General features: G+C 47.7%; 1 protein-coding gene across 2 annotated transcripts in view; it reads right to left on the minus strand.

The window, feature by feature from the left end:
- ANXA6 (annexin A6) overlaps positions 1-26,972 on the minus strand; it is a 247,982-nt gene that overhangs the window by 65,868 nt on the left and 155,142 nt on the right. For both annotated transcript variants that reach the window (XM_063928684.1, XM_063928683.1), the window contains exons 15-18: positions 13,344-13,425; positions 12,473-12,567; positions 5,817-5,930; positions 4,423-4,513 (exon numbers count right to left, since the gene is read on the minus strand). In XM_063928684.1, coding sequence (XP_063784754.1) covers positions 4,423-4,513; positions 5,817-5,930; positions 12,473-12,567; positions 13,344-13,425 — 382 coding nt within the window. The remainder of the gene's footprint in view (positions 1-4,422; positions 4,514-5,816; positions 5,931-12,472; positions 12,568-13,343; positions 13,426-26,972) is intronic.

Consider the following 26,972-nt stretch of genomic DNA (forward strand, 5'->3'; position numbering starts at 1 on the left):
ATCCACTAGGACGTTAGAGAAAATAAGAATTTACTTACCGATAATTCTATTTCTCATAGTCCGTAGTGGATGCTGGGCGCCCATCCCAAGTGCGGATTGTCTGCATTACTTGTACATAGTTATTGTTACAAAAATCGGGTTATTGTTGTTGTGAGCCATCTTTTCAGAGGCTCCTTCTGTTATCATGCTGTTAACTGGGTTCAGATCACAAGTTGTACGGTGTGATTGGTGTGGCTGGTATGAGTCTTACCCGGGATTCAAAATCCTTCCTTATTGTGTACGCTCGTCCGGGCACAGTATCCTAACTGAGGCTTGGAGGAGGGTCATAGGGGGAGGAGCCAGTGCACACCAGGTAGTCCTAAAGCTTTTTACTTTTGTGCCCAGTCTCCTGCGGAGCCGCTATTCCCCATGGTCCTTTCGGAGTCCCCAGCATCCACTACGGACTATGAGAAATAGAATTATCGGTAAGTAAATTCTTATTTTTTATTGCCGGGATCAAGTCACGGATGTTCCTAGTGGATTGTGTATATGTCTCAACCTTGTCGACACTGGAGTCAGACTCCGTGTCGACATCTGTGTCTGCCATCTGAGAGAGCGGACGTTTTTGAGCCCCTGATGGCCTTTGAGACGCCTGGGCAGGCGCGGGCTGAGAAGCCGGCTGTCCCACAGCTGTTACGTCATCCATCCTTTTATGTAAGGAGTTGACACTGTCGGTTAATACCTTTTACCTATCCATCCACTCTGGTGTCGGCTACATCACATATATCGGCCTCTGCTCCGTCACCATATAAGCCTCCTCATTCAACATGTCGACACAGCCGTACCGACACACTGCAGACACACAGGGAATGCTCTAAACGAGGACAGGACCCACAAAAGCCCTTTGGGGGGACAGAATGAGAGTATGCCAGCACACACCAGAGCGCTATATAATGCAGGGACTAACTGAGTTATGTCCCCTATAGCTGCTTTTTTTATATAATGTATACTGCGCCTAAATTAAATGCCCCCCCTCTCTTTTTTAACCCTTTTCTGTGTTGTAAACTGCAGGGGAGAGCTAGGGAGCTTCCCTCCAACGGAGCTGTGAGGGAAAATGGCGCCAGTGTGCTTGAGGGAGATAGCTCCGCCCCTTTACCGCGGCCTATTCTCCCGCTTGTTTATGGAATCTGGCAGGGGTATTTACCTCATATATAGCCCCTGGGGCTATATATTGAGGTATTTTTGCCAGCCAAGGTGTTTTTATTGCTGCCTCAGGGCGCCCCCCCCCCCCAGCGCCCTGCACCCTCAGTGACCGGAGTGTGAAGTGTGTGAGAGGAGCAATGGCGCACAGCTGCAGTGCTGTGCGCTACCTTGGTGAAGACTGAGTCTTCATGCCGCCGATTTTCCGGACCATCTTCTTGCTTCTGGCTCTGTAAGGGGGACGGCGGCGCGGCTCCGGGACCGAACACCAAGGACTGGGCCTGCGGTCGATCCCTCTGGAGCTAATGGTGTCCAGTAGCCTAAGAAGCCCAATCCGGCTGCAAGCAGGCGAGTTCGCTTCTTCTCCCCTTAGTCCCTCGCTGCAGTGAGCCTGTTGCCAGCAGGTCTCACTGAAAATAAAAAAACCTAAGTCTATTTCTTTCTAAGAGCTCAGGAGAGCCCCTAGTGTGCATACAACCTCGGCCGGGCACGAAATCTAACTGAGGCTTGGAGGAGGGTCATAGTGGGAGGAGCCAGTGCACACCAGGTAGTCTAAGATCTTTCTAGAGTGCCCAGCCTCCTTCGGAGCCCGCTATTCCCCATGGTCCTTACGGAGTTCCCAGCATCCACTAGGACGTCAGAGAAATGAAAACCGCATGTCGGTATTTTGACCTGTCGGCAATTTACAGGTCGGTATTTTGACCTTGTCGGTATTTTAAATGTCGTATTTTGTCCATGTCGGGATTTTGACCCTCGGTCAATTGCTGTCTGGATTTCGACCGTCGGGATTTGATTGGAGGTATTTCATACCGATCCCCATGGGACGCTAGGCTCTTCTGCACGGATAACCCGCAAGTATTAGCCAATTGACTATGCCCCACAGATTGAAGCTTACTGCCTTCCTTATTCATCAGCTCTGGCATAGGAGTTTGTTACCGGGAAATACACTGTTATGCCCATGTCTCAAAGAGAGACATGGAAATAGTCATTACACTCTACTGCCACCTATTGTACCAAAGATGTATGAACTCTAAGATTACATTTTTCATCCGAATTCTGAACCAAACCACCTGAGGGGGGTTTTGCGAAACCAAAACACGACAATAAAATTAGAACCAAAACATGAGCCTTTGTGCACACATCTCTACTTTCAAAATAAACTTTCTAAAAAAAGGGGCATCATCAAGTGAATGTGCAGGCAACCCAACATTACTGCGTAACAAGATCTGGTGCCCTGGAAACCATTTTCACAAAACTTCCATTGATGTTCTCATCATGTGAGTGGTGGCCCAATCCTGTTGAAACCACAGATCTAGATTTCCAAGTTCAGTGAGATTCTGTTCAAAAAAGTTATGTAGCATCTCCATATAACGATGGAAAGTTACTGTAACCGTTTGGCCTTCATCCTCAAAAAAGTAAGGGCCTAAAACACCAAACTCTGCAACAGCGCACCAAACAGTGACACATTGGTTGTGTAGAGGACTTCCATGTAGCTATTGGGGATTGTTTTCTGCCCAGTAATGAAAATTCTACTTGTAACGAAGCCAGACAAATGAAAGAGCTTCGTCACTTGTGAGCAGAACTGCTTTTGAAGGATATCCTCATAACATCAGAGGCAGAACTCTGGGAGGCAACAGAGTCATCTGCCGCCGGGCTCCTGCTCTGAGGGGGGGGGCACCTCTCCGCCCATTCTGTGACACCACTGAATTATGCCGCTGTCTTTTCAGTGGCCGACTTCCTCACTGGTCCCTGCACCTTACAGATCACACCCTTTTTATTATACTGAATATACACATTTTACAAGTGTCATACCCAGGATTAGAAACCACGCCCTATTACACTGGAAGCAGACACCTTACTGATGAAGCTGTTTGCTCCTGTATAGGAAATATGAGAATTCTAACTATATGAAGATACTTCTCTGACAATTACACGTAACTTCATATGGGATCCGGATTGAGTCGACAGTAACTAGGTCGACAATGTCTAGGTCGACCACTATTGGTCGACAGTAACAAGGTCGACAGGGTCTTTAGGTCGACATGTTCTAGTTCAACAGGTCATAAGGTCGAAATGAGTTTTTCACAATTTTTTTCTTTTTTTTTAACCTTTTCATACTTAACGATCTACGATTGGAACGGTAATCTGTGCCGAGCGAAGCGAAGGCACCATGCCCGAAGCATGGCGAGCGAAGCGAGCCATGCGAGGGGACGCGGTGCACTAATTGGGGTTCCCGGTCACTCTACGAAGAAAACGACACCAAAATAACATTAAAAACTCATGTCGACCTTTTGACCTGTCGACCTAGAACATGTCGACCTAAAGACCCTGTCGACCTAGACACCCTGTTGGCCTAGTTACTGTCGACCAATAGTGGTCGACCTAGACATTGTCGACCTAGTTACTGTCGACTTTCAATAACACACCCCTTCATATAGTTAGAGTTATTTGCTCCTGTAGAGGAAGCATGAGAATTCTATCAGTAAAGTATCTGCTGTCAGTGTAACAGGTCGTGGGTTCTAATCCTGGGAATGACTGCTAAGAAATGTGTGATTTAAAATAAAAGACAATTAAATGTATACATACAGTATATACATTTTTTTCAGAACACATACACACATACATACATACATACATACATACATACATACATACATACATACATACATTTATCTTAATATAGGAAATAGGGGGGCACCAATATTTATCTTGCCTCCGGGCCACTGGGACGAACTTACGCCACTGCATAACATGACAGCAACAGAAAAGACACATGCCGAACCAATGGCTGAGCAAAATATGGGAGGTATTTTTGCCTCACCCTGTACTTATGTGCAATGTCTTCCTGGTAACAATTTTCATACATTGGGAGCTATGGACTTCTATCTCAGACCACCCACCAGCAGACAAATCCTGCTTGACCTGCTTTGACCGTGTCCATGCCAGACACAATGTTCTGGTCTTCAGTGTTCTAAGAGCCTTAGATACCACATCACTAGGACAGTTAGTAGAAAGAGGGGCTTGTTTGAAGGAGGTAGAAATGGATCTTTCTGAAGATAAATGTTCTTGATCAGAAAGAGGGTGAGATAGTGGCTCTAGGGCTGCCAGGGGAACTCCTAAAGTCCCCTCTCTTACCTCTCCCTGAGAGCATCACCTTAAAGTCTCTGTCACTACTCACCATTCTAGTTATAAATGACCCATAATAGCTGGACCAACACTAAACCCTGCTTTTTGTACACTCACCTTCTTGATAAGCTTCATTAATGGCCTGGATCTCCTGGTTATTTCGTGTGGCCAAGATTTCAATTAAGACTTTTTCATCTGTGCCAGCCCCCTGCAAAACAATGAGACTCATGGACATTTTTCTATACTATAAACGGATTTATTAACAACTGTGCAGAGACAGACAGCAAATCCAAAGGACTTTCCTAAACTGGTTTCATGTGATGATAGGACATACCCGTGGACATTCCCATTTGGAAATTCAGGACCTAATAAAAATCACACACATATGAGCTGCCCAAACTACACCCATTTTGTGGAGTCCTTTCTGGAAGGTCCTGCGGCTCCTGGAAATTGAAAATCTGGATTTTTGTTAGGCATGGCTGTGTAAGATTTGTATACACACTGCCATAAAATCAGTTACTTCTGTCACATCAGATCTTTATCTGTCCAGTTTTTTTTTTTTTTAAAGATAGTGTACAATTTTAAGAAAATAATACAGGAACACAAAAAGACTTTCCGTGCTTCCACTGTATCTATGTGACCGTTCCATGTTAACCTGGATTGACTGGAATCTTCTCTCAATAAGCCCCACCCCCTTCTGACCAGGTTAATTAACTGTCTGAACCATTCATTCCAAGCTAAGGCAATAAAGAATGATAGGGGTTAATTCAGACCTGATCACTGGGCAACAATTTTTGCACTGCTGCGATCAGATAGTCGCCGCCCACTGGGGAGTGTATTTTTGTTGTGTAAGTGTGCGAACGCATGTGTAGCAGAGCTGCACAAACTGATTTTGTGCAGTCTCTGCGCAGCCCAGGACTTACTCAGCCGCTGCGATCACATCAGCCTGTCCAGGACTGGAATATACGTTAGGAACACTCCCTGCACACGCTTGGACACGCCGTCGTTTTTCCAAACACTCCCAGAAAACGGTCAGTTGCCAGTTGCCACCCACAAACGCCCTCTTCCTGTCAATCTCCTTGCCATCGTCCGTGCGTTCGGAAATTTCGCACCATTCCATCGCTGACCGGCGATCTCCGTTCCTGTGGTACGTCGCGCCTGCGTATTGCGGTGCATACGCAGACGCAGTTCAGATCGGATTGCCTGCTGTGCGAAAACGCAGCCTAGCGATCAGGTCTGAATTAGGCCCAACAGACCAGAAATCTCCAGCAGTAATTGGACATGGCAATCAGAGGCATTGGGGACCATTGGAGCAGTATGGAAAAACGTACAAGCACCGCTGTGGCCAATGCAGTGTAGCCAACTCATATGCACTGTGGCCAACTCATACGTTGTCATAGGTCCACTCATGGTATCCCTAGCGGATAAAATGCACCAAGGTAGTTATAGTACATAGCTGTATAGTATTAGTAGGTATAGCCCCACAAAATGAGAAAAACTGTAGTAGATACCGCAATGGCTTTATTTAATTGCTTGGCATCATACTGAGCAGGTGTCAACATAAGTCCAAGAATCAGTTTGGCCAGCGATCCAGAGATCTCAGACTTCAAATCTGCCATCAAGTCCTATAAATAAGAAAAATGCAGCGTTAGGATGAATTATGTCACCAGTAAATCCACATGTAACAACCTGTTGCTATAATGGTAAACAGTATATACTTTATGAAAAACGTTTTAAATGTACAATCAGATACCTTTAGCTCGTGCCTGGCTTTGGAGGAAATGTATCAATCCTTGGAGAGAGATAAAGTAGCAGCCAATCAGCTCCTAACTGGCATGTTACAGGCTGTGTTTGAAAAATGTCAGGAGCTGATTGGTTGATACTTTCGCTCTCCAGTTTATTGCTCTACAAGCTATGATACATCTTTATCCACTGACTAGCCAGCAGCCGGTGTCAGGCACCAGCAAATACCTAGTAAGAATGCTGTTCTGTGAGTAGAAGTCAGATTTACATCTGATATACGCTACAGTTTTGTGACAGATACCCTATAAGTGAGGGACGTAAAGTTGTTTTTTATATTTTTTCTATGCAACAATGCTCCAATGAGATGTAAAGCCTTTGTAGATTTACTAAAAAGTGGAGGCGTTGTCTATGGCAACCACTCAGACTTCAGTTATTAATTATCTAGTGCATTCTAGAAAATAACCAACTAAATTCTGATCTGCACTTACGGTACCGCCGAACTTGCAGAATTGTGTGTGCAGCCCCACAGGGCTGTAAGCAAACTAGTACGAGTCCGGCATTATTTAGAAGGGGCCGCGAGGGAGGCGAATTTGCACCCCAACGAGCTGTTCAAGGCTAATAGGAGTCCCCCTAAATGTCTCTTTGTGGGGTAAGAAACAAATGTATTACTAACCACCTAACATCACCCAGTGCTTATGTACTTGATCTGTACAATTTAGTTTATATAACCAGTATAACACAAAATTAAAAATTATGAGTGAAATTGTATAATAAATGCAAAAAAAAATAAGATTTTACTCACCGGTAAATCTATTTCTCGTAGTCCGTAGTGGATGCTGGGAACTCCGTAAGGACCATGGGGAATAGCGGCTCCGCAGGAGACTGGGCACAACTAAAGAAAGCTTTAGGACTACCTGGTGTGCACTGGCTCCTCCCTCTATGACCCTCCTGCAGACCTCAGTTAGGATACTGTGCCCGGAAGAGCTGACACAATAAGGAAAGGATTTGGAATCCCGGGTAAGACTCATACCAGCCACACCAATCACACCGTATAACTCGTGATATTATACCCAGTTAACAGTATGAAATATATCTGAGCCTCACTAACAGATGGCTCATAACAATAACCCTTTAGTTAGGCAATAACTATATACAAGTATTGCAGACAATCCGCACTTGGGACGGGCGCCCAGCATCCACTACGGACTACGAGAAATAGATTTACCGGTGAGTAAAATCTTATTTTCTCTGACGTCCTAGTGGATGCTGGGAACTCCGTAAGGACCATGGGGATTATACCAAAGCTCCCAAACGGGCGGGAGAGTGCGGATGACTCTGCAGCACCGAATGAGCAAACTCAAGGTCCTCCTCAGCCAGGGTATCAAACTTGTAGACTTTTGCAAAAATGTTTGAACCCGACCAAGTAACAGCTCGGCAAAGTTGTAAAGCCGAGACCCCTCGGGCAGCCGCCCAAGAAGAGCCCACTTTCCTCGTGGAATGGGCTTTTACAGATTTAGGGTGCGGCAGTCCAGCCGCAGAATGTGCAAGTTGAATCGTGCTACAGATCCAGCGAGCAATAGTCTGCTTAGAGGCAGGAGCACCCAGCTTGTTGGGTGCATACAGGATAAATAGCGAGTCAGTTTTCCTGACTCCTGGCGTCCTGGAAACATATATTCAGGGCCCTGACTATGTCCAGTAACTTGGAGTCCTCCAAGTCCCACGTAGCCGCAGGCACCACAATAGGTTGGTTCACATGAAAAGCTGATACCACCTTAGGAAGGAATTGGGAACGAGTCCTCAATTCCGCCCTATCCATATGAAAATCAGATAAGGGCTTTTGCATGACAAAACCGCCAATTCTGATACACGCCTGGCCGACGCCAAGGCCAACCGCATGACCACTTTCCACGTGAGGTATTTTAACTCTACGGATTTAAGTGGCTCAACCCAATGCGACTTCAGGAAATCCAACACCACGTTGAGATCCCACGGTGCCACTAGAGGCACAAACGGGGGCTGAATATGCAGCACTCCCTTAACAAAAGTCTGAACTTCAGGCAGCGAAGCCAGTTCTTTTTGGAAGAAAATGTACAGAGCCGAAATCTGGACCTTAACATAACCCAATTTTAGGCCCGTAGTCACTCCTGACTGTAGGAAGTGCAGAAATCGATCCAGTTGAAATTCCTCCGTTGGGGCCTTCCTGGCCTCACACCAAGCAACATATTTTTGCCATATGCGGTGATAATATTTTGCGATCACATCTTTCCTAGCCTTAAGCAGCGTAGGAATGACTTCCTCCGGAATGCCTTTTTCCTTTAGGATCCAGTGTTCAACCGCCATGCCGTCAAACACAGCCGTGGTAAGTCTTGGAACAGGCAGGGCCCCTGCTGCAGCAGGTCCTGTCTGAGCGGCAGAGGCCATGGGTCCTCTGAGATCATTTCTTGAAGTTCTGGGTACCAAGCTCTTCTTGGCCAATCCGGAACCACGAGTATAGTTCTTACTCCTCTCCTTCTTAGTATTCTCAATACCTTGGGTATGAGAGGCAAAGGAAGGAACACATACACCGACTGGTACACCCACGGTGTTACCAGAGCGTCCACAGCTATCGCCTGAGGGTCCCTTGACCTGGCGCAATATCTTTTTAGCTTTTTGTTGAGGCGGGACGCCATCATGTCCACGTGTGGCCTTTCCCAATGGTGTACAATCATTTTGAAGACTTCTGGATGAAGTCCCCACTCTCCCGGGTGGAGGTCGTGCCTGCTGAGAAAGTCTGCTTCCCAGTTGTCCACTCCGGGAATGAACATTGCTGACAGTGCTAACACATGATTTTCCGCCCATCGGAAAATCCTTGTGGCTTCTGCCATCACCATCCTGCTTCTTGTGCCGCCCTGCTGGTTTACATGGGCGACCGCCGTGATGTTGTCTGACTGGATCAGCACCGGCTGGTGTTGAAGCAGGGGTCTAGCCTGACTTAGGGCATTGTGAATGGCCCTTAGTCCCAGAATATTTATGTTTAGGGAAGTCTCCTGACTTGTCCATAGTCCTTGGAAGTTTCCTCCCTGTGTGACTGCCCCCCCAGCCTCGAAGGCTGGCATCTGTGGTCACCAGGACCCAGTCCTGTACGCCGAATCTGCGGCCCTCTAGAAGATGAGCACTCTGCAGCCACCACAACAGCGACACCGTGGCCCTTGGAGACAGGGTTATCAGCCAATGCATCTGAAGATGCGACCCGGACCACTTGTCCAACAGATCCCACTGGAAGATCCTTGCATGGAACCTACCGAATGGAATTTCTTCGTAAGAAGCTACCATCTTTCCCAGGACTCGCGTGCAGTGATGCACGACACCTGTATTTGTATTAGGAGGTCTCTAACTAGAGATGACAACTCCTTGGCCTTCTCCTCCGGGAGAAACCCTTTTTCCTGTTCTGTGTCCAGAACCATACCCAGGAACAGTAGACGCGTCGTAGGAACCAGCTGCGACTTTGGACTATTCAGAATCCAGCCGTGCTGTTGTAGCACTTCCCGAGATAGTGCTACTCCGACGAACAACTGCTCCCTGGACCTCGCCTTTATAAGGAGATCGTCCAAGTACGGGATAATTATAACTCCCTTTTTTCGAAGGAGTATCATCATTTCGGCCATTACCTTGGTAAATACCCTCGGTGTCGGGGACAGCCAACGGCAACGTCTGGAATTGGTAATGACAGTCCTGTACCACAATTTTGAGGTACTCCTGGTGAGGAGGGTAAATGGGGACATGCAGGTAAGCATCCTTGATGTCCAGTGATACCATGTAATCCCCTTCGTCCAGGCTTGCAATAACCGCCCTGAGCGATTCCATTTTGAACTTGAACCTTCGTATATAAGTGTTCAAGGATTTCAATTTTAGAATGGGTCTCACCGATTATCACCTGCTGGAAGTACAGCTTGTGAATTGCCGCCAGTACTACCTCTCCTCGAGGGCAGCAGGCAAGGCTGATTTGAGGTAACGGCGAGGGGGAGTCGCCCCGAAACTCCAGCTTGTATCCCTGTGATACTACTTGCAGAACCCAGGGATCCACCTGTGAGCGAGCCCACTGGTCGCTGAAGTTCCCGAGACGCGCCCCCACCGCACCTGGCTCCACCTGTGGAGCCCCAGCGTCATGCGGTGGACTCAGAGGAAGCGGGGGAAGATTTTTGATCCTGGGAACTGGCTGTCTGGTACAGCTTTTTCCCTCTTCCCTTGTCTCTGTGCAGAAAGGAAGCGCCTTTAACCCGCTTGCTTTTCTGAAGCCGAAAGGACTGTACCTTATAATACGGTGCTTTCTTAGGCTGTGAGGAAACTTGAGGTAAATTTTTTTTTCCTTCCCAGCTGTTGCTGTGGATACGAGGTCCCAGAGACCATCCCCAAACAATTCCTCACCCTTATAAGGCAGAATCTTCATGTGCCTTCTAAAGTCTGCATCGCCTGTCCACTGCCGGGTCCTAATACCCTCCTGGCAGAATGGACATTGCATTAATTCTGGATGCCAGCCGGCAAATATCCCTCTGTGCATCCCTCATATATAAGACGACATCTTTAATATGCTCTATGGTTAGCAAATAGTATCCCTGTCCTGACAGAGTAATAGACCACGCTGCAGCAGCACTATCCATGCTGAGGCAATTGCAGGTCTCAGTATAGTACCTGAGTGTGTATATACAGACTTCAGGATAGCCTCCTGCTTTTTATCAGCAGGCTCCTTCAAAGTGGCCGTATTCTAAGACGGCAGTGCCACCTTTTTTTGACAAACGTGTGAGCGCCTTATCCACCCTAGGGGATATCTCCCAACGTGACCTATCCTCTGGCGGGAAAGGGTACGCCATCAGTAACTTTTTAGAAATTACTAGTTTCTTATCGGGGGAACCCACGCTTCTTCACACACTTCATTCACTCATCTGATGGGGGAACAAAACACTGTCTGCTTTTTCTCCCCAAACATAAAACCCCTTTTTTGTGGTACCTGGGTTAATGTCAGAAATGTGTAACACATTTTTCATTGCCGAAATCATGCAACGGATGTTCCTAGTGGATTGTGTATATGTCTCAACCTCGTCGACACTGGAGTCAGACTCCGTGTCGACATCTGTGTCTGCCATCTGAGGTAGCAGGCGTTTTTGAGCCCCTGATGGCCTTTGAGACGCCTGGGCAGGCGCGGGCTGAGAAGCCGGCTGTCCCACAGCTGTTACGTCATCCAGCCTTTTATGTAAGGATTTGACACTGTCGGTTAATATCTTCCACCTATCCATCTACTCTGGTGTCGGCCCCACAGGGGGCGACATCACATTTATCGGCATCTGCTCCGCCTCCACATAAGCCTCCTCATCAACCATGTCGACACAGCTGTACCGACACACCGCACACACACAGGGAATGCTCTGACTGAGGACAGGACCCCACAAAGTCCTTTGGGGAGACAGAGAGAGTGTATGCCAGCACACACCAGAGTGCTATATAATGCAGGGGTTCATACTACCCACAGTGATTTTTCCCTTATAGCTGCTATAATACACAGATTTGCGCCTAAATTTAGTGCCCCCCCTCTCTTTTTAACCCTTTGAGCTTGAAAACTACAGGGGAGAGCCTGGGGAGCTGTCTTCCAGCTGCACTGTGAAGAAAAAATGGCGCCAGTGTGCTGAGGGAGATAGCCCCGCCCCTTTTTTGGCGGACTTTCTCCCGCTTTTTTATGTATCCTGGCAGGGGTATTTTTCACATATATAGCCTCTGGGACTATATATTGTGATTATTTTGCCAGCCAAGGTGTTAATATTGCTGCTCAGGGCGCCCCCCCCCCCCCCCAGCGCCCTGCACCCATCAGTGACCGGAGTGTGAGGTGTGCATGAGGAGCAATGGCGCACAGCTGCAGTGCTGTGCGCTACCTTGTTGAAGACCGAAGTCTTCTGCCGCCGATTTTCAGGACCATCTTCATGCTTCTGGCTCTGTAAGGGGGACGGCGGCGCGGCTCCGGGACCGGACGATCGAGGTCGGGCCCTGTGTTCGATCCCTCTGGAGCTAATGGTGTCCAGTAGCCTAAGAAGCCCAAGCTAGCTGCAAGCAGGTAGGTTCGCTTCTTCTCCCCTTAGTCCCTCGTAGCAGTGAGTCTGTTGCCAGCAGATCTCACTGAAAATAAAAAACCTAAAATGTACTTTCTTTTCTAGGAGCTCAGGAGAGCCCCTAGTGTGCATCCAGCTCAGCCGGCACAAGATTCTAACTGAGGTCTGGAGGAGGGTCATAGAGGGAGGAGCCAGTGCACACCAGGTAGTCCTAAAGCTTTCTTTAGTTGTGCCCAGTCTCCTGCGGAGCCGCTATTCCCCATGGTCCTTACGGAGTTCCCAGCATCCACTAGGACGTCAGAGAAAATATATTAACTCAACTGTTTTACAATAAATAAAACCAGACTTACGCGACCAAAGTGCGACTTAAAAGCTTTAAGTATCTCCTGCCTCTGGGAATTTGTGCGTTTGGTCAGTATGTCAACGATGGCAGATTCATCAGTACCTGTAGGACATACACATTTTCTTAATTTATATGTAGCTGTAAATTTAATGGTGTCTCCAAAAACAACCAGATTCTGGCTAATATTTCTCTGGTACATTCTAATAGGATAGCTAGAATTTGAGTAATCACTTGAGTAAACCCGCACCTTAGTAAATATACCCTGTAGTTTATGATCATATATTACCTGTTATTTTCAAGCAATATTAAAATGTGTAAAAATGTGCAGTCGTAGTTTCAAATTCTAATTCATAGAACTCAAAGTGGCACATATGTTCTGACCAAATTAGAGAAATGTTTTTTTAGAAAGTGTTGGCGTTATATTTTACTACAGAGACAGAAGAGAAACTAAAAAAAACTTCATCTGCTCAATTAAACAGCTGAAAATGACATAAAAAAAATAAATAAAAAGCAAGGTAATTAGTGTAAGTTGCATTAGGCAAGTGTCCAAGGCAGTAAATTACCACCATTTCTAAGTGAATATCCTTGGCCAGCAAATTAGGGAATCCACACCCTAGGACAGAAACTTTGTACTGGAAATGAGGTTATGCTGCACAGTATTCCAGTTGTCGCAGGACATTACAAATTACCATGCCGTGAAAGGAGTGAGGTTTCGATAAAAAGTGGGCGTCTCAAGGCAGATAAGGGGTTAGGTCCGGATTTAGCATTTTCAAACTTTGGGAGGTATGTGTGAGGTAATCCAAGGTTCTGTACCAAATACTCACACTAGAACATGGTCATAGTGAGGAAGAATAATACTGACCAGTCAGCGTCCTTACCAAATCCTTTCATGGCTTTCCTCAAGGCCTTTCCATCACTGTCCGCATTGAAGTCAGCCGCAGGTTGTATGGTTCCTTTCAACTAAAGGGAAAATATATAGTATTACAACGTGTTTCTATTCCGCTGTATATGATCACCTACTCTGGTCCGTAATAGTGTGGTGTATGCATTACGTTCTAGGCTCGAATATTAATGTAAGACAAATGTTTGATGGATGCTGGCAGCTACTTCTCCCTCATGTGAAATATTTAATTTGACTTTATATCAGGAATCATGTTGAATTACATGAGTGGTTTAGGAACCCTCAATCCGGGTACCCCATGCCCCACACCAGGCATTCCCAACCACGGTCCTCAAGGCACACCAACAGTACAGGTTTTAGTGATATCCAGGCTTCAGCACAGGTGACTTAATTAGTAGCTCTGTTATTTTGATTTAACCATCTGTGCTGCAGCCTGGATATCACTAAAACCTGCACTGTTGGTGTGCCTTGAGGACCGTGGTTGGGAATGCCTGCCCCACACTCTCTGTATGCTAATAAGATCCTGAGCGATTAAAATACAGGCAGGATCTCACAGAGAGCGGCTCTAATATTGTATTGGTGTAAACAAAAACATTTACAAAAAATCAATATATACACACTTCTTTATGAGATTATTTTGTCCAATAGCTTTAGGGGTATATGCAATTGTGGTCGAATTCCCGAAATTGTCGAATTTCGGGTCATTTTCGACCAAAAAAAAAAATTCCCCTATGCAATCCAGTGCTTTCCGACCAAAAAACGGACTTTCAAAATTCGACTTTTTGAAATTCGAATTTTTGCAAATTCGACTTTTCTGCAATGATACAAGTGCTGCAATTCGACCAAAGCATATTCAATTCAAGTTTTGAAATTCGACAGCAGTGCTTTTAGACAGCAAATTCGTCATTTTCAATCCGCCACACTTTGGAGGGTGAAAACAAATAAAAAAATTTTAAACATGTTTTTTTTGGTGTTTTTTTTTTTGGGAATAGCAGATCTATTTATATTAGAAGGGATTAGGTACTTTTTTTTTTTTTTTGGGAGGCACAAATATTATTTATATATTTTTTAAAATATTATTTTTTTATTTTTTTATTTTTTTTATGCTGGAAGGGTAAAATCATAAAAAAAAATGGCGTGGGGTCCCCCCTCCAAAGCATAACCAGCCTCGGGCTCATTGAGCTGGTCCTGGTTCTAAAAATGCGGGGAAAAAATTGACAGGGGATCCCCCGTATTTTTAAAACCAGCACCGGGCTCTGCGCCTGGTGCTGGTGCCAAAAATACGGGGGACAAAAAGAGTAGGGGTCCCCCGTATTTTTAACACCAGCATCGGGCTCCACTAGCTGGACAGATAATGCCACAGCCGGGGGTCACTTTTATGCCGTGCCCTGCGGCCGTGGCATCAAATATCCAACTAGTCACCCCTGGCCGGGGTACCCTGGGGGAGTGGGGACCCCTTCAATCAAGGGGTCCCCCCCCCCCAGCCACCCAAGGGCCAGGGGTGAAGCCCGAGGCTGTCCCCCCCCCATCCAATGGGCTGCGGATGGGGGGGCTGATAGCCTTTGTGATAATAAAAAGATATTGTTTTTTCCAATAGTACTACAAGTCCCAGCAAGCCTCCCCCGCAAGCTGGTACTTGGAGAACCACAAGTACCAGCATGCGGGAGAAAAACGGGCCCGCTGGTACCTGTAGTACTACTGGGAAAAAAATACCCAAATAAAAACAGGACACACACACACCGTCGACAGTAAAACTTTATTTCATACGTCGACACACACATACTTACCTATGTTCACACGCCGACATCGGTCCTCTTCTCCATGTAGAATCCACGGATACCTGTAAAGAAAAGTTCAAAATACTCACCTCAACCATGGTCCAGAGATAAATCCACGGACTTGGCAAAATAAGAAAACGCAAATACCCGCACCAAAAACGGACTGAAAGGGGTCCCATGCTGACACATGGGACACCTTTCCACGAATGAGACCTGTCAGTGACAGCTGTCACTGACAGGTCTCTAAGCCAATCAGGAAGCGCAACTTCGTTGCGCTCACCTGATTGGCTGAGCGCTGCCTGCACTGTGACAGCGCATCGCACAGCTCCCTCCATTATATTCAATGGTGGGAACTTAGCGGCTAGCGGTGAGGTCACCCGCCGGTCAGCGGCTGACCGGCGGGTGACCCCACCGCTACCCGCAAAGTTCCCACCATTGAAAGTAATGGAGCGGCTTTGCGATGCGCTGTCACAGTACAGACAGCGGACAGCCAATCAGGTGAGCGCCACGGAAGTAGCGCTTCCTGATTGGCTGAAGGGACGTCAGTGACAGGAGTCACGTGATGTCCCGGCATTCGGGAGAAAGGGGTCTGATGTGAAAACATTGGACCCCTTTCTAGTCCGGTATGGATCGGTGTTCGGTTTGTTTTTTTGCCAAGAACGTGGATTTACCTCTGGACGTGGATGTACCTCTGGACGCTGGAAGGTGAGTATAATTTTTTCACAGGTACCCTCGGATCGTCGGCGACCGTGGCAGTCGGCGTGTCAACATAGGTAAGTATGTGTGTGTCGGCAGTATGTAATAATAAGAATTTACTTACCGATAATTCTATTTCTCGGAGTCCGTAGTGGATGCTGGGGTTCCTGAAAGGACCATGGGGAATAGCGGCTCCGCAGGAGACAGGGCACAAAAGTAAAGCTTTCCGATCAGGTGGTGTGCACTGGCTCCTCCCCCTATGACCCTCCTCCAAGCCAGTTAGGTACTGTGCCCGGACGAGCGTACACAATAAGGGAGGAATTTTGAATCCCGGGTAAGACTCATACCAGCCACACCAATCACACCGTACAACTTGTGATCTAAACCCAGTTAACAGTATGATAACAGCGGAGCCTCTGAAAAGATGGCTCACAACAATAATAACCCGATTTTTGTAACTATGTACAAGTATTGCAGATAATCCGCACTTGGGATGGGCGCCCAGCATCCACTACGGACTCCGAGAAATAGAATTATCGGTAAGTAAATTCTTATTTTCTCTATCGTCCTAGTGGATGCTGGGGTTCCTGAAAGGACCATGGGGATTATACCAAAGCTCCCAAACGGGCGGGAGAGTGCGGATGACTCTGCAGCACCGAATGAGAGAACTCCAGGTCCTCCTTAGCCAGGGTATCAAATTTGTAGGATTTTACAAACGTGTTTGCCCCTGACTAAATAACCGCTCGGCAAAGTTGTAAAGCCGAGACCCCTCGGGCAGCCGCCCAAGATGAGCCCACCTTCCTTGTGGAATGGGCATTTACATATTTTGGCTGTGGCAGGCCTGCCACAGAATGTGCAAGCTGAATTGTATTACACATCCAACTAGCAATAGTCTGCTTAAAAGCAAGAGCACCCAGTTTGTTGGGTGCATACAGGATAACAGCAAGTCAGTTTTCCTGACTCCAGCCGTCCTGGAACCTATATTTTCAGGGCCCTGACAACATCTAGCAACTTGGAGTCCTCCAAGTCCCTAGTAGGTGCAAGGCACCACAATAAGCTGGTTCAGGTGAAACACTGACACCACCTTAGGGAGAGAACTGGGGACGAGTCCGCAGCTCTGCCCTGTCCGAATGGACAAACAAATATGGGCTTTTTTGAGAAAAAAACCACCAATTTGACACTCGCCTGGTCCAGGCCAGGGCCAAGAACATGGTCACTTTTCATGCGAGATGCTTCAAATCCACAGATTTGACTGGTTTTAAACCAATGTGATTTGAAGAATCCCAGAACTACGTTGAGATCCCACAGTGCCACTGGAGGCACAAAAGAGGGTTGTATATGCAATACTCCCTTGACAAAGTTCTGGACTTCAGGAACTGAAGCCAATTCTTTCTGGAAGAAAATTGACAGGGCCGAAATTTGAACCTTAATGGACCCCAATTTGAGGCCCATAGACACTCCTGTTTGCAGGAAATGCAGGAATCGACCGAGTTGAAATTTCTTTGTGGGGCCTTCCTGGCCTCACACCACGCAACATATTTTCGCCACATGTGGTGATAATGTTGTGCGGTCACCTCCTTTCTGGCTTTGACCAGGGTAGGAATGACCTCTTCCGGAATGCCTTTTTCCCTTAGGATCCGGCGTTCCACCGCCATGCCAACAAACGCAGCTGCGGTAAGTCTTGGAACAGACATGGTACTTGCTGAAGCAAGTCCCTTCTTAGCGGCAGAGGCCATAAGACCTCTGTAAACATCTCTTGAAGTTCCGGGTACCAAGTCCTTCTTGGCCAATCCGGAGCCATGAGTATAGTTCTTACTCCTCTACGTCTTATAATTCTCAGCACCTTAGGTATGAGAAGCAGAGGAGGGAACACATACACCGACTGGTACACCCACGGTGTTACCAGAACGTCCACAGCTATTGCCTGAGGGTCTCTTGACCTGGCGCAATACCTGTCCCGTTTTTTGTTCAGACGGGACGCCATCATGTCCACCTTTGGTATTTCCCAACGGTTTACAATCATGTGGAAAAAACTTCCCGATGAAGTTTCCACTCTCCCGGGTGGAGGTCGTGCCTGCTGAGGAAGTCTGCTTCCCAGTTTCCATTCCCGGGATGAAACACTGCTGACAGTGCTATCACATGATTTTCCGCCCAGCGAAAAGTCCTTGCAGTTTTTGCCATTGCCCTCCTGCTTCTTGTGTCGCCCTGTCTGTTTACGTGGGCGACTGCCGTGATGTTTTTCCCACTGGATCAATACCGGCTGACCTTGAAGCAGAGGTCTTGCTAAGCTTAGAGCATTATAAATTTACCCTTAGCTCCAGTATATTTATGTGGAGAAAAGTCTCCAGACTTGATCACACTCCCTGGAAATTTTTTCCTTGTGTGACTGCTCCCCAGCCTCTTGGGCTGGGCTCCGTGGTCACCAGCATCCAATCCTGAATGCCGAATCTGCGGCCCTCTAGAAGATGAGCACTCTATAACCACCACAGGAGAGACACCCTTGTCCTTGGATATAGGGTTATCCGCTGATGCATCTGAAGATGCGATCCGGACCATTTGTCCAGCAGATCCCACTGAAAAGTTCTTGCGTGAAATCTGCCGAATGGAATTGCTTCGTAGGAAGCCACCATTTTCTACCAGGACCCTTGTGCAATGATGCACTGTTTTTAGGAGGTTCCTGACTAGCTCGGATAACTCCCTGGCTTTCTCTTTCGGGAGAAACACCTTTTTCTGGACTGTGTCCAGAATCATCCCTAGGCACAGCAGACGTGTCGTCGGGATCAGCAGCGATTTTGGAATATTTAGAATCCACCCGTGCTGTTGTAGCAGTATCCGAGATAGTGCTACTCCTACCTCCAACTGTTCCCTGGACTATGCCCTTATCAGGAGATCGTCCAAGTAAGGGATAATTAAGACGCCTTTTCTTCGAAGAAGAATCATCATTTCGGCCATTACCTTAGTAAAGACCCGGGGTGCCGTGGACAATCCAAACGGCAGCGTCTGAAACTGATAGTGACAGTTCTGCACCACGAACCTGAGGTACCCTTAGTGAGAAGGGCAAATTTGGGACATAGAGGTAAGCATCCCTGATGTCCCGGGACACTATATAGTCCCCTTCTTCCTGTTCGTTATCACTGCTCTGAGTGACTCCATCTTGATTTGAACCTTTGTAAGTGTTCAAAAATTTTTTAGATTTAGAATAAGTCTCACCTAGCCTTCTGGCTTCAGTACCACAATATAGTGTGGAATAATACCCCTTTTCTTGTAGTAGGAGGGGTAATTTAATTATCACCTGCTGGGAATACAGCTTGTGAATTTTTTCCCATACTGCCTCCTTGTCGGAGGGAGACCTTGGTAAAGCAGACTTCAGGAGCCTGCGAAGGGGAAACGTCTCGACATTCCAATCTGTACCCCTGGGATACTACTTGTAGGATCCAGGGGTCCTGTACGGTCTCAGCGCCATGCTGAGAACTTGTCAGAAGCGGTGGAACGCTTCTGTTCCTGGGAATGGGCTGCCTGCTGCAGTCTTCTTCCCTTTCCTCTATCCCTGGGCAGATATGATCTTATAGGGACGAAAGGACTGAGGCTGAAAAGACGGTGTCTTTTTCTGCAGAGATGTGACTTAGGGTAAAAACGGTGGATTTTCCAGCAGTTGCCGTGGCCACCAGGTCCGATGGACCGACCCCAAATAACTCCTCTTCCTTTATACGGCAATACACCTTTGTGCCGTTTGGAATCTGCATCACCTGACCACTGTCGTGTCCATAACATCTTCTGGCAGTTATGGACATCGCATTTACTCTTGATGCCAGAGTGCAAATATCCCTCTGTGCATCTCGCATATATAGAAATGCATCCTTTAAATGCTCTATAGTCAATAAAATACTGTCCCTGTCAAGGGTATCAATATTTTTAGTCAGGGAATCCGACCAAGCCACCCCAGCTCTGCACATCCAGGCTGAGGCGATCGCTGGTCGCAGTATAACACCAGTATGTGTGTATATACTTTTTATGATATTTTCCAGCCTCCTGTCAGCTGGTCCTTGAGGACGGCCCTATCTATAGACGGTACCGCCACTTGTTTTGATAAGCGTGTGAGCGCCTTATCCACCCTAAGGGGTGTTTCCCAACGCGCCCTAACTTCTGGCGGGAAAGGGTATACCGCCCATAATTTTCTATCGGGGGGAACCCACGCATCATCACACACTTTATTTAATTTATCTGATTCAGGAAAAACTATGGTAGTTTTTTCACATCCCACATAATACCCTCTTTTGTGGTACTTGTAGTATCAGAAATATGTAACACCTCTTTCATTGCCTTTAACGTGTGGCCCTAATAAGGAATACGTTTGTTTATTCACCGTCGACACTGGATTCAGTGTCCCTGTCTGTGTCTGTGTCGACCGACTAAAGTAAACGGGCGTTTTAAAACCCCTGACGGTGTTTTTGAGACGTCTGGACCGGTACTAATTGTTTGTCGGCCGTCTCATGTCGTCAACCGACCTTGCAGCGTGTTGACATTATCACGTAATTCCCTAAATAAGCCATCCATTCCGGTGTCGACTCCCTAGAGAGTGACATCACCATTACAGGCAATTGCTCCGCCTCCTCACCAACATCGTCCTCCTACATGTCGACACACACGTACCGACACACAGCACACACACAGGGAATGCTCTGATAGAGGACAGGACCCACTAGCCCTTTGGAGAGACAGAGGGAGAGTTTGCCAGCACACACCAAAAACGCTATAATTATATAGGGACAACCTTATAATAAGAATTTACTTACCGATAATTCTATTTCTCATAGTCCGTAGTGGATGCTGGGGACTCCGTCAGGACCATGGGGATAGCGGGCTCCGCAGGAGACAGGGCACATCTAAAAAAGCTTTTAGGTCACATGGTGCGTACTGGCTCCTCCCCCTATGACCCTCCTCCAAGCCTCAGTTAGGATACTGTGCCCGGACGAGCGTACACAATAAGGAAGGATCTTGAATCCCGGGTAAGACTCATACCAGCCACACCAATCACACCATACAACTTGTGATCTGAACCCAGTTAACAGTATGATAACAAAACGAAGTAGCCTCTAAAAAGATGGCTCACAACAATAATAACCCGATTTTTGTAACAATAACTATGTACAAGTATTGCAGACAATCCGCACTTGGGATGGGCGCCCAGCATCCACTACGGACTATGAGAAATAGAATTATCGGTAAGTAAATTCTTATTTTCTCTAACGTCCTAGTGGATGCTGGGGACTCCGTCAGGACCATGGGGATTATACCAAAGCTCCCAAACGGGCGGGAGAGTGCGGATGACTCTGCAGCACCGAATGAGAAAACTCCAGGTCCTCTGTAGCCAGAGTATCAAATTTGTAAAATTTTACAAACGTGTTCTCCCCTGACCACGTAGCTGCTCGGCAAAGTTGTAATGCCGAGACTCCTCGGGCAGCCGCCCAAGATGAGCCCACCTTCCTTGTGGAGTGGGCCTTTACAGATTTAGGCTGTGGCACGCCTGCCACAGAATGTGCAAGTTGGATTGTGCTACAGATCCAACGTGCAATCGTCTGTTTAGACGCAGGAGCACCCATCTTGTTGGGTGCATACAATGTAAACAACGAGTCAGTTTTTCTGACTCCAGCTGTCCTTGAAATATATATTTTTAATGCTCTGACAACGTCCAGTAACTTGGAGTCCTCCAAGTCGCTAGTAGCCGCAGGCACCACAATAGGCTGGTTTAAGTGAAATGCCGAAACCACCTTAGGGAGAAATTGAGGACGCGTCCTCAATTCTGCCCTGTCCGAATGGAATATCAGATATGGGCTCTTGTATGACAAAGCTGCCAACTCTGAAACTCTCCTGGCAGAAGCCAGGGCCAACAGCATGGTTACCTTCCATGTAAGGTATTTTAATTCTACCGATTTTAACGGCTCAAACCAATGAGATTTGAGAAAATTTAGAACCACGTTCAAATCCCACGGTGCCACTGGAGGCACTATTGGGGGTTGTATATGTAGTACACCTTTGACAAAAGTTTGTACTTCAGGCACTGACGCCAATTCCTTCTGGAAGAAAATTGATAAGGCCGAAATTTGAACTTTAATAGACCCCAATTTTAGGCCCATAGACAATCCTGCTTGCAGGAAATGTAAGAATCGACCCAATTGAAATTCTTCCGTTGGAGCCTTATTGGCCTCACACCACGCAACATATTTTCGCCAAATGCGGTGATAATGTTGTACAGTCACTTCCTTCCTAGCCTTAATCAAGGTAGGAATAACTTCCTCTGGAATGCCCTTTTCTTTTAGAATCCGGCGTTCAACCGCCATGCCGTCAAACGCAGACGCGGTAAGTCTTGGAACATACAAGGTCCCTGCTGAAGCAGATCCCTTCTCAGAGGTAGAGGCCACGGATCCTCCGTGAGCATCTCTTGAAGTTCCGGATACCAAGTTCTCCTTGGCCAGTCCGGAGCCACCAGTATCGTTCTTACTCCTCTTTTCCGTATAATTCTCAGCACCTTTGGTATGAGAGGCAGAGGAGGGAACACATACACTGATTGGTACACCCACGGTGTTACCAGAGCGTCCACAGCTATTGCCTGAGGGTCTCTTGACCTGGCGCAATACCTGTCCAATTTTTTGTTGAGGCGAGACGCCATCATGTCTACCTTTGGTTTTTCCCAACGGTTCACAATCAAGTGGAAAACTTCTGGATGAAGTCCCCACTCTCCCGGGTGAAGGTCGTGTCTGCTGAGGAAATCTGCTTCCCAGTTGTCCACTCCCGGGATGAACACTGCTGACAGTGCTATGACATGATTCTCCGCCCAGCGCAGAATCCTTGCCGCTTCTGCCATTGCACTCCTGCTTCTCGTGCCGCCTTGTCGGTTTACGTGGGCGACTGCCGTGATGTTGTCGGACTGGATCAACACCGGCTGACCCTGAAGCAGCGGTTTTGCCAGACTTAGAGCATTGTAGATCGCTCTTAGCTCCAGTATATTTATGTGAAGAGACGTCTCCAGGCTTGACCACACGCCCTGGAAATTTCTTCCCTTTGTGACTGCTCCCCAACCTCGTAGGCTGGCATCCGTAGTCACCAGGACCCAGTCCCGTATGCCGAATCTGCGGCCCACTAACAGATGGGCAGTCTGCAGCCACCACAGGAGAGACAACCTTGTTCTTGGTGACAGTGCTATCCGCTGATGCATGTGCAGATGCGATCCGGACCATTTGTCCAGCAGATCCCACTGAAATGTCCGTGCATGGAATCTGCCGAATGGAATCGCTTCGTACGAAGCCACCATCTTTCCCAGGACTCTTGTGCATTGATGTACTGACACCGTTCCTGGTTTTAGGAGGTTCCTGACAAGTTCGGATAACTCCCTTGCTTTTTCCTCCGGGAGAAACACCTTTTTCTGAACCGTGTCCAGAATCATTCCCAGGAACAGCAGACGAGTTGTCGGGGTCAATTGAGATTTTGGAAGATTCAGAATCCACCCGTGTTGCTGGAGCACTACCTGGGTTAGTGCTACACCGACTTCCAGCTGTTCTCTGGACTTTGCCCTTATCAGGAGATCGTCCAAGTAAGGGATAATTAATACGCCTTTTCTTCGTAGAAGAACCATCATTTCGGTCATTACCTTGGTAAAGACCCGAGGGGCCGTAGACAAACCAAACGGCATCGTTTGAAACTGATAATGACAGTCTTGTATCACGAACCTGAGATACCCTTGGTGTGAGGGGTAAATTGGGACATGCAGATAAGCATCCTTTATGTCCAGGGACACCATGAAGTCCCCGTCTTCCAGATTCGCTATCACTGCTCTGAGTGACTCCATTTTGAACTTGAATTTCTGTATGTACAGGTTCAAGGATTTCAGATTTAGAATAGGTCTTACCGAACCGTCCGGCTTCGGTACCACAAATAGTGTGGAATAATACCCCTTTCCCTGTTGTAGGAGGGGTACCTTGACTATCACCTGCTGAGAATACAGCTTGTGAATGGCTTCCAAAACCGACGTCCTTTCTGAGGGAGACGTTGGTAAAGCAGACTTTAGGAACCGGCGAGGGGGAAACCTTTCGAACTCCAGCATGTAACCCTGAGATATTATCTGCAGGACCCACGGGTCCACTTGTGAGTGAGCCCATTGATTGCTGAAAATCTTGAGTCGACCCCCCACCGTTCCTGGGTCCGCTTGTAAAGCCCCAGCGTCATGCTGATGGCTTTGTAGAAGCCGGGGCGGGCTTCTGTTCCTGGGCAGGGGCTGCGTGCTGCCCTTTCTTACCCTTTCCTCTGCCTCTCGGCAGATAAGACTGTCCTTTTGGTCGCTTTTTATAGGAGCGAAAGGACTGCGGCTGAAAAGACGGTGTCTTTTTCTGTTGTGAAGGGGTCTGAGGTAAAAAGGTGGATTTGCCGGCAGTTGCCGTGGTCACCAGGTCCGAAAGACCGACCCCAAACAATTCCTCTCCTTTATATGGCAATACTTCCATATGCCTCTTGGAATCCGCATCACCTGACCACTGTCGCGTCCATAAACTTCTTCTAGCAGATATGGACATCGCGCTTACTCTTGATGCTAGAGTACAAACATCCCTCTGAGCATCTCGCATATAAAGAAAAGCATCCTTTAATTGCTCTAGAGTCAATAAAATACTGTCCCTATCCAGGGTCTCAATATTTTCAGTCAGAGAATCCAACCACACTACCCCAGCACTGCACATCCAGGCTGAGGCTATTGCCGGTCGCAGTATAACACCCGTATGTGTGTATATACTCTTCAGTGTAGTTTCCAGCCTCCTATCTGCTGGATCCTTGAGGGCGGCCGTATCAGGAGACGGCAACGCCACTTGCTTTGATAAACGTGTGAGCGCCTTATCCACCTTAGGGGGTGATTCCCAGCGCGCCCTAACCTCTGGTGGGAAAGGGTATAATGCCAACAACTTCTTTGAAATTAGCATTTTTCTATCGGGGGTAACCCACGCTTCATCACACACATCATTCAATTCCTCTGATTCTGGGAAAAATACAGGTAGTTTTTTCACCCCCCACATAATACCCCTTTTTGAGGTACCAGTAGTATCAGAGAGCTGCAAAGCCTCCTTCATTGCCGTGATCATATAACGTGTGGCCCTATTGGAAAATACGTTTACTTCCTCACCGTCGACACTAGATTCATCTGTGTCGGTACCCGTGTCGACTGACTGAGGTAAGGGACGTTTTACAGCCCCTGACGGTGTCTGAGATGCCTGAACCGGTACTAACTGGTTTGCCGGGCGTCTCATTTCGTCAACTGACTTTTGTAATGTGCTGACATTATCACGTAATTCCATAACCAAAGCCATCCATTCCGGTGTCGACTCCCTAGGGGGTGACATTACCATCATCGGCAATTGCTCTGCCTCCACACCAACTTCGTCCTCATACATGTCGACACACACGTACCGACACACACAGCAGCCACACAGTGAATGCTCTATTGAAGACAGGACCCTCCTAGCCCTTTGGGGAGACAGAGGGAGAGTTTGCCAGCACACACCAAAAGCGCTATACAGTATATAACAACCCTAGAAGGTGTTGTTTTTATATATGCGCTCTCAATATATATTTATATCGCCAATTTATGCCCCCCCTCTCTTTGTTACCCTGTTTCTGTAGTGCAGTGCAGGGGAGAGTCGTGGGAGCCTTCCTCACCAGCGGAGCCGTGCAGGAAAATGGCGCCGAGTGCTGAGGAGAATAAGCTCCGCCCCTTTTCCGGCGGGCTTTTCTCCCGGTTTTTCTAATAAACTGGCCTGGGTTAAATACATACATATAGCCTTAATGGCTATATGTGATGTATTTATTTGCCTCTAAGGTACTCTATATTGCTGCCCAGGGCGCCCCCAGCAGCGCCCTGCACCCTCCGTGACCGAGATCCGTGAGCCGTGTAGCAACAATGGCGCACAGCTGCAGTGCTGTGCGCTACCTCTATGAAGACTGAAGTCTTCTGCCGCCTGTTTCCGGACCTCCGTTCTGCCGTTCTTCAGCGTCTGTAAGGGGGATCGGCGGCGCGGCTCCGGGACGAACCCCAGGCTGACCTGTGTTCCGACTCCCTCTGGAGCTCAGTGTCCAGTAGCCTAAGACTTCAATCCTCCTGCAGGCAGGTGAGTTGCAAGTCTCTCCCCTAAGTCCCTCGTTGCAGTGCTCCTGTCGCCAGCAGGAGACACTGATTAGAAACCTAAAAAAAAACTTTTCTAACTAGCTCTTTAAGAGAGCCACCTAGATTGCACCCTCTCGGACGGGCACAAAAACCTAACTGAGGCTTGGAGGAGGGTCATAGGGGGAGGAGCCAGTACGCACCATGTGACCTAAAAGCTTTTTTAGATGTGCCCTGTCTCCTGCGGAGCCCGCTATCCCCATGGTCCTGACGGAGTCCCCAGCATCCACTAGGACGTTAGAGAAATTAGTGTTTTCCCTTATAGCATCTTTTTTATATATTTCTAACGCCAAATTAGTGCCCCCCCTCTCTGTTTTAACCCTGTTTCTGTAGTGCAGTGCAGGGGAGAGCCTGGGAGCCTTCCCTCCAGCCTTTCTGTGAGGGAAAATGGCGCTGTGTGCTGAGGAGATAGGCCCCGCCCCTTTTTCGGCGGCCTCGTCTCCCGCTCTTAACGGATTCTGGCAGGGGTTAAATATCTCCATATAGCCTCCGGAGGCTATATGTGAGGTATTTTTAGCCAAAATAGGTTTTCATTTGCCTCCCAGGGCGCCCCCCTCCCAGCGCCCTGCACCCTCAGTGACTGCCGTGTGAAGTGTGCTGAGAGGAAAATGGCGCACAGCTGCAGTGCTGTGCGCTACCTTTAGAAGACTGAGGAGTCTTCTGCCGCCGATTCTGGACCTCTTCTTATTTCAGCATCTGCAAGGGGGCCGGCGGCAAGGCTCCGGTGACCATCCAGGCTGTACCTGTGATCGTCCCTCTGGAGCTGATGTCCAGTAGCCAAGAAGCCAATCCATCCTGCACGCAGGTGAGTTCACTTCTTCTCCCCTAAGTCCCTCGTTGCAGTGATCCTGTTGCCAGCAGGACTCACTGTAAAATAAAAAACCTAAGCTAAACTTTTCTAAGCAGCTCTTTAGGAGAGCCACCTAGATTGCAC

Source organism: Pseudophryne corroboree, chromosome 6 (assembly GCF_028390025.1).
Source record: "Pseudophryne corroboree isolate aPseCor3 chromosome 6, aPseCor3.hap2, whole genome shotgun sequence".
Lineage (NCBI taxonomy): Eukaryota > Metazoa > Chordata > Amphibia > Anura > Myobatrachidae > Pseudophryne > Pseudophryne corroboree.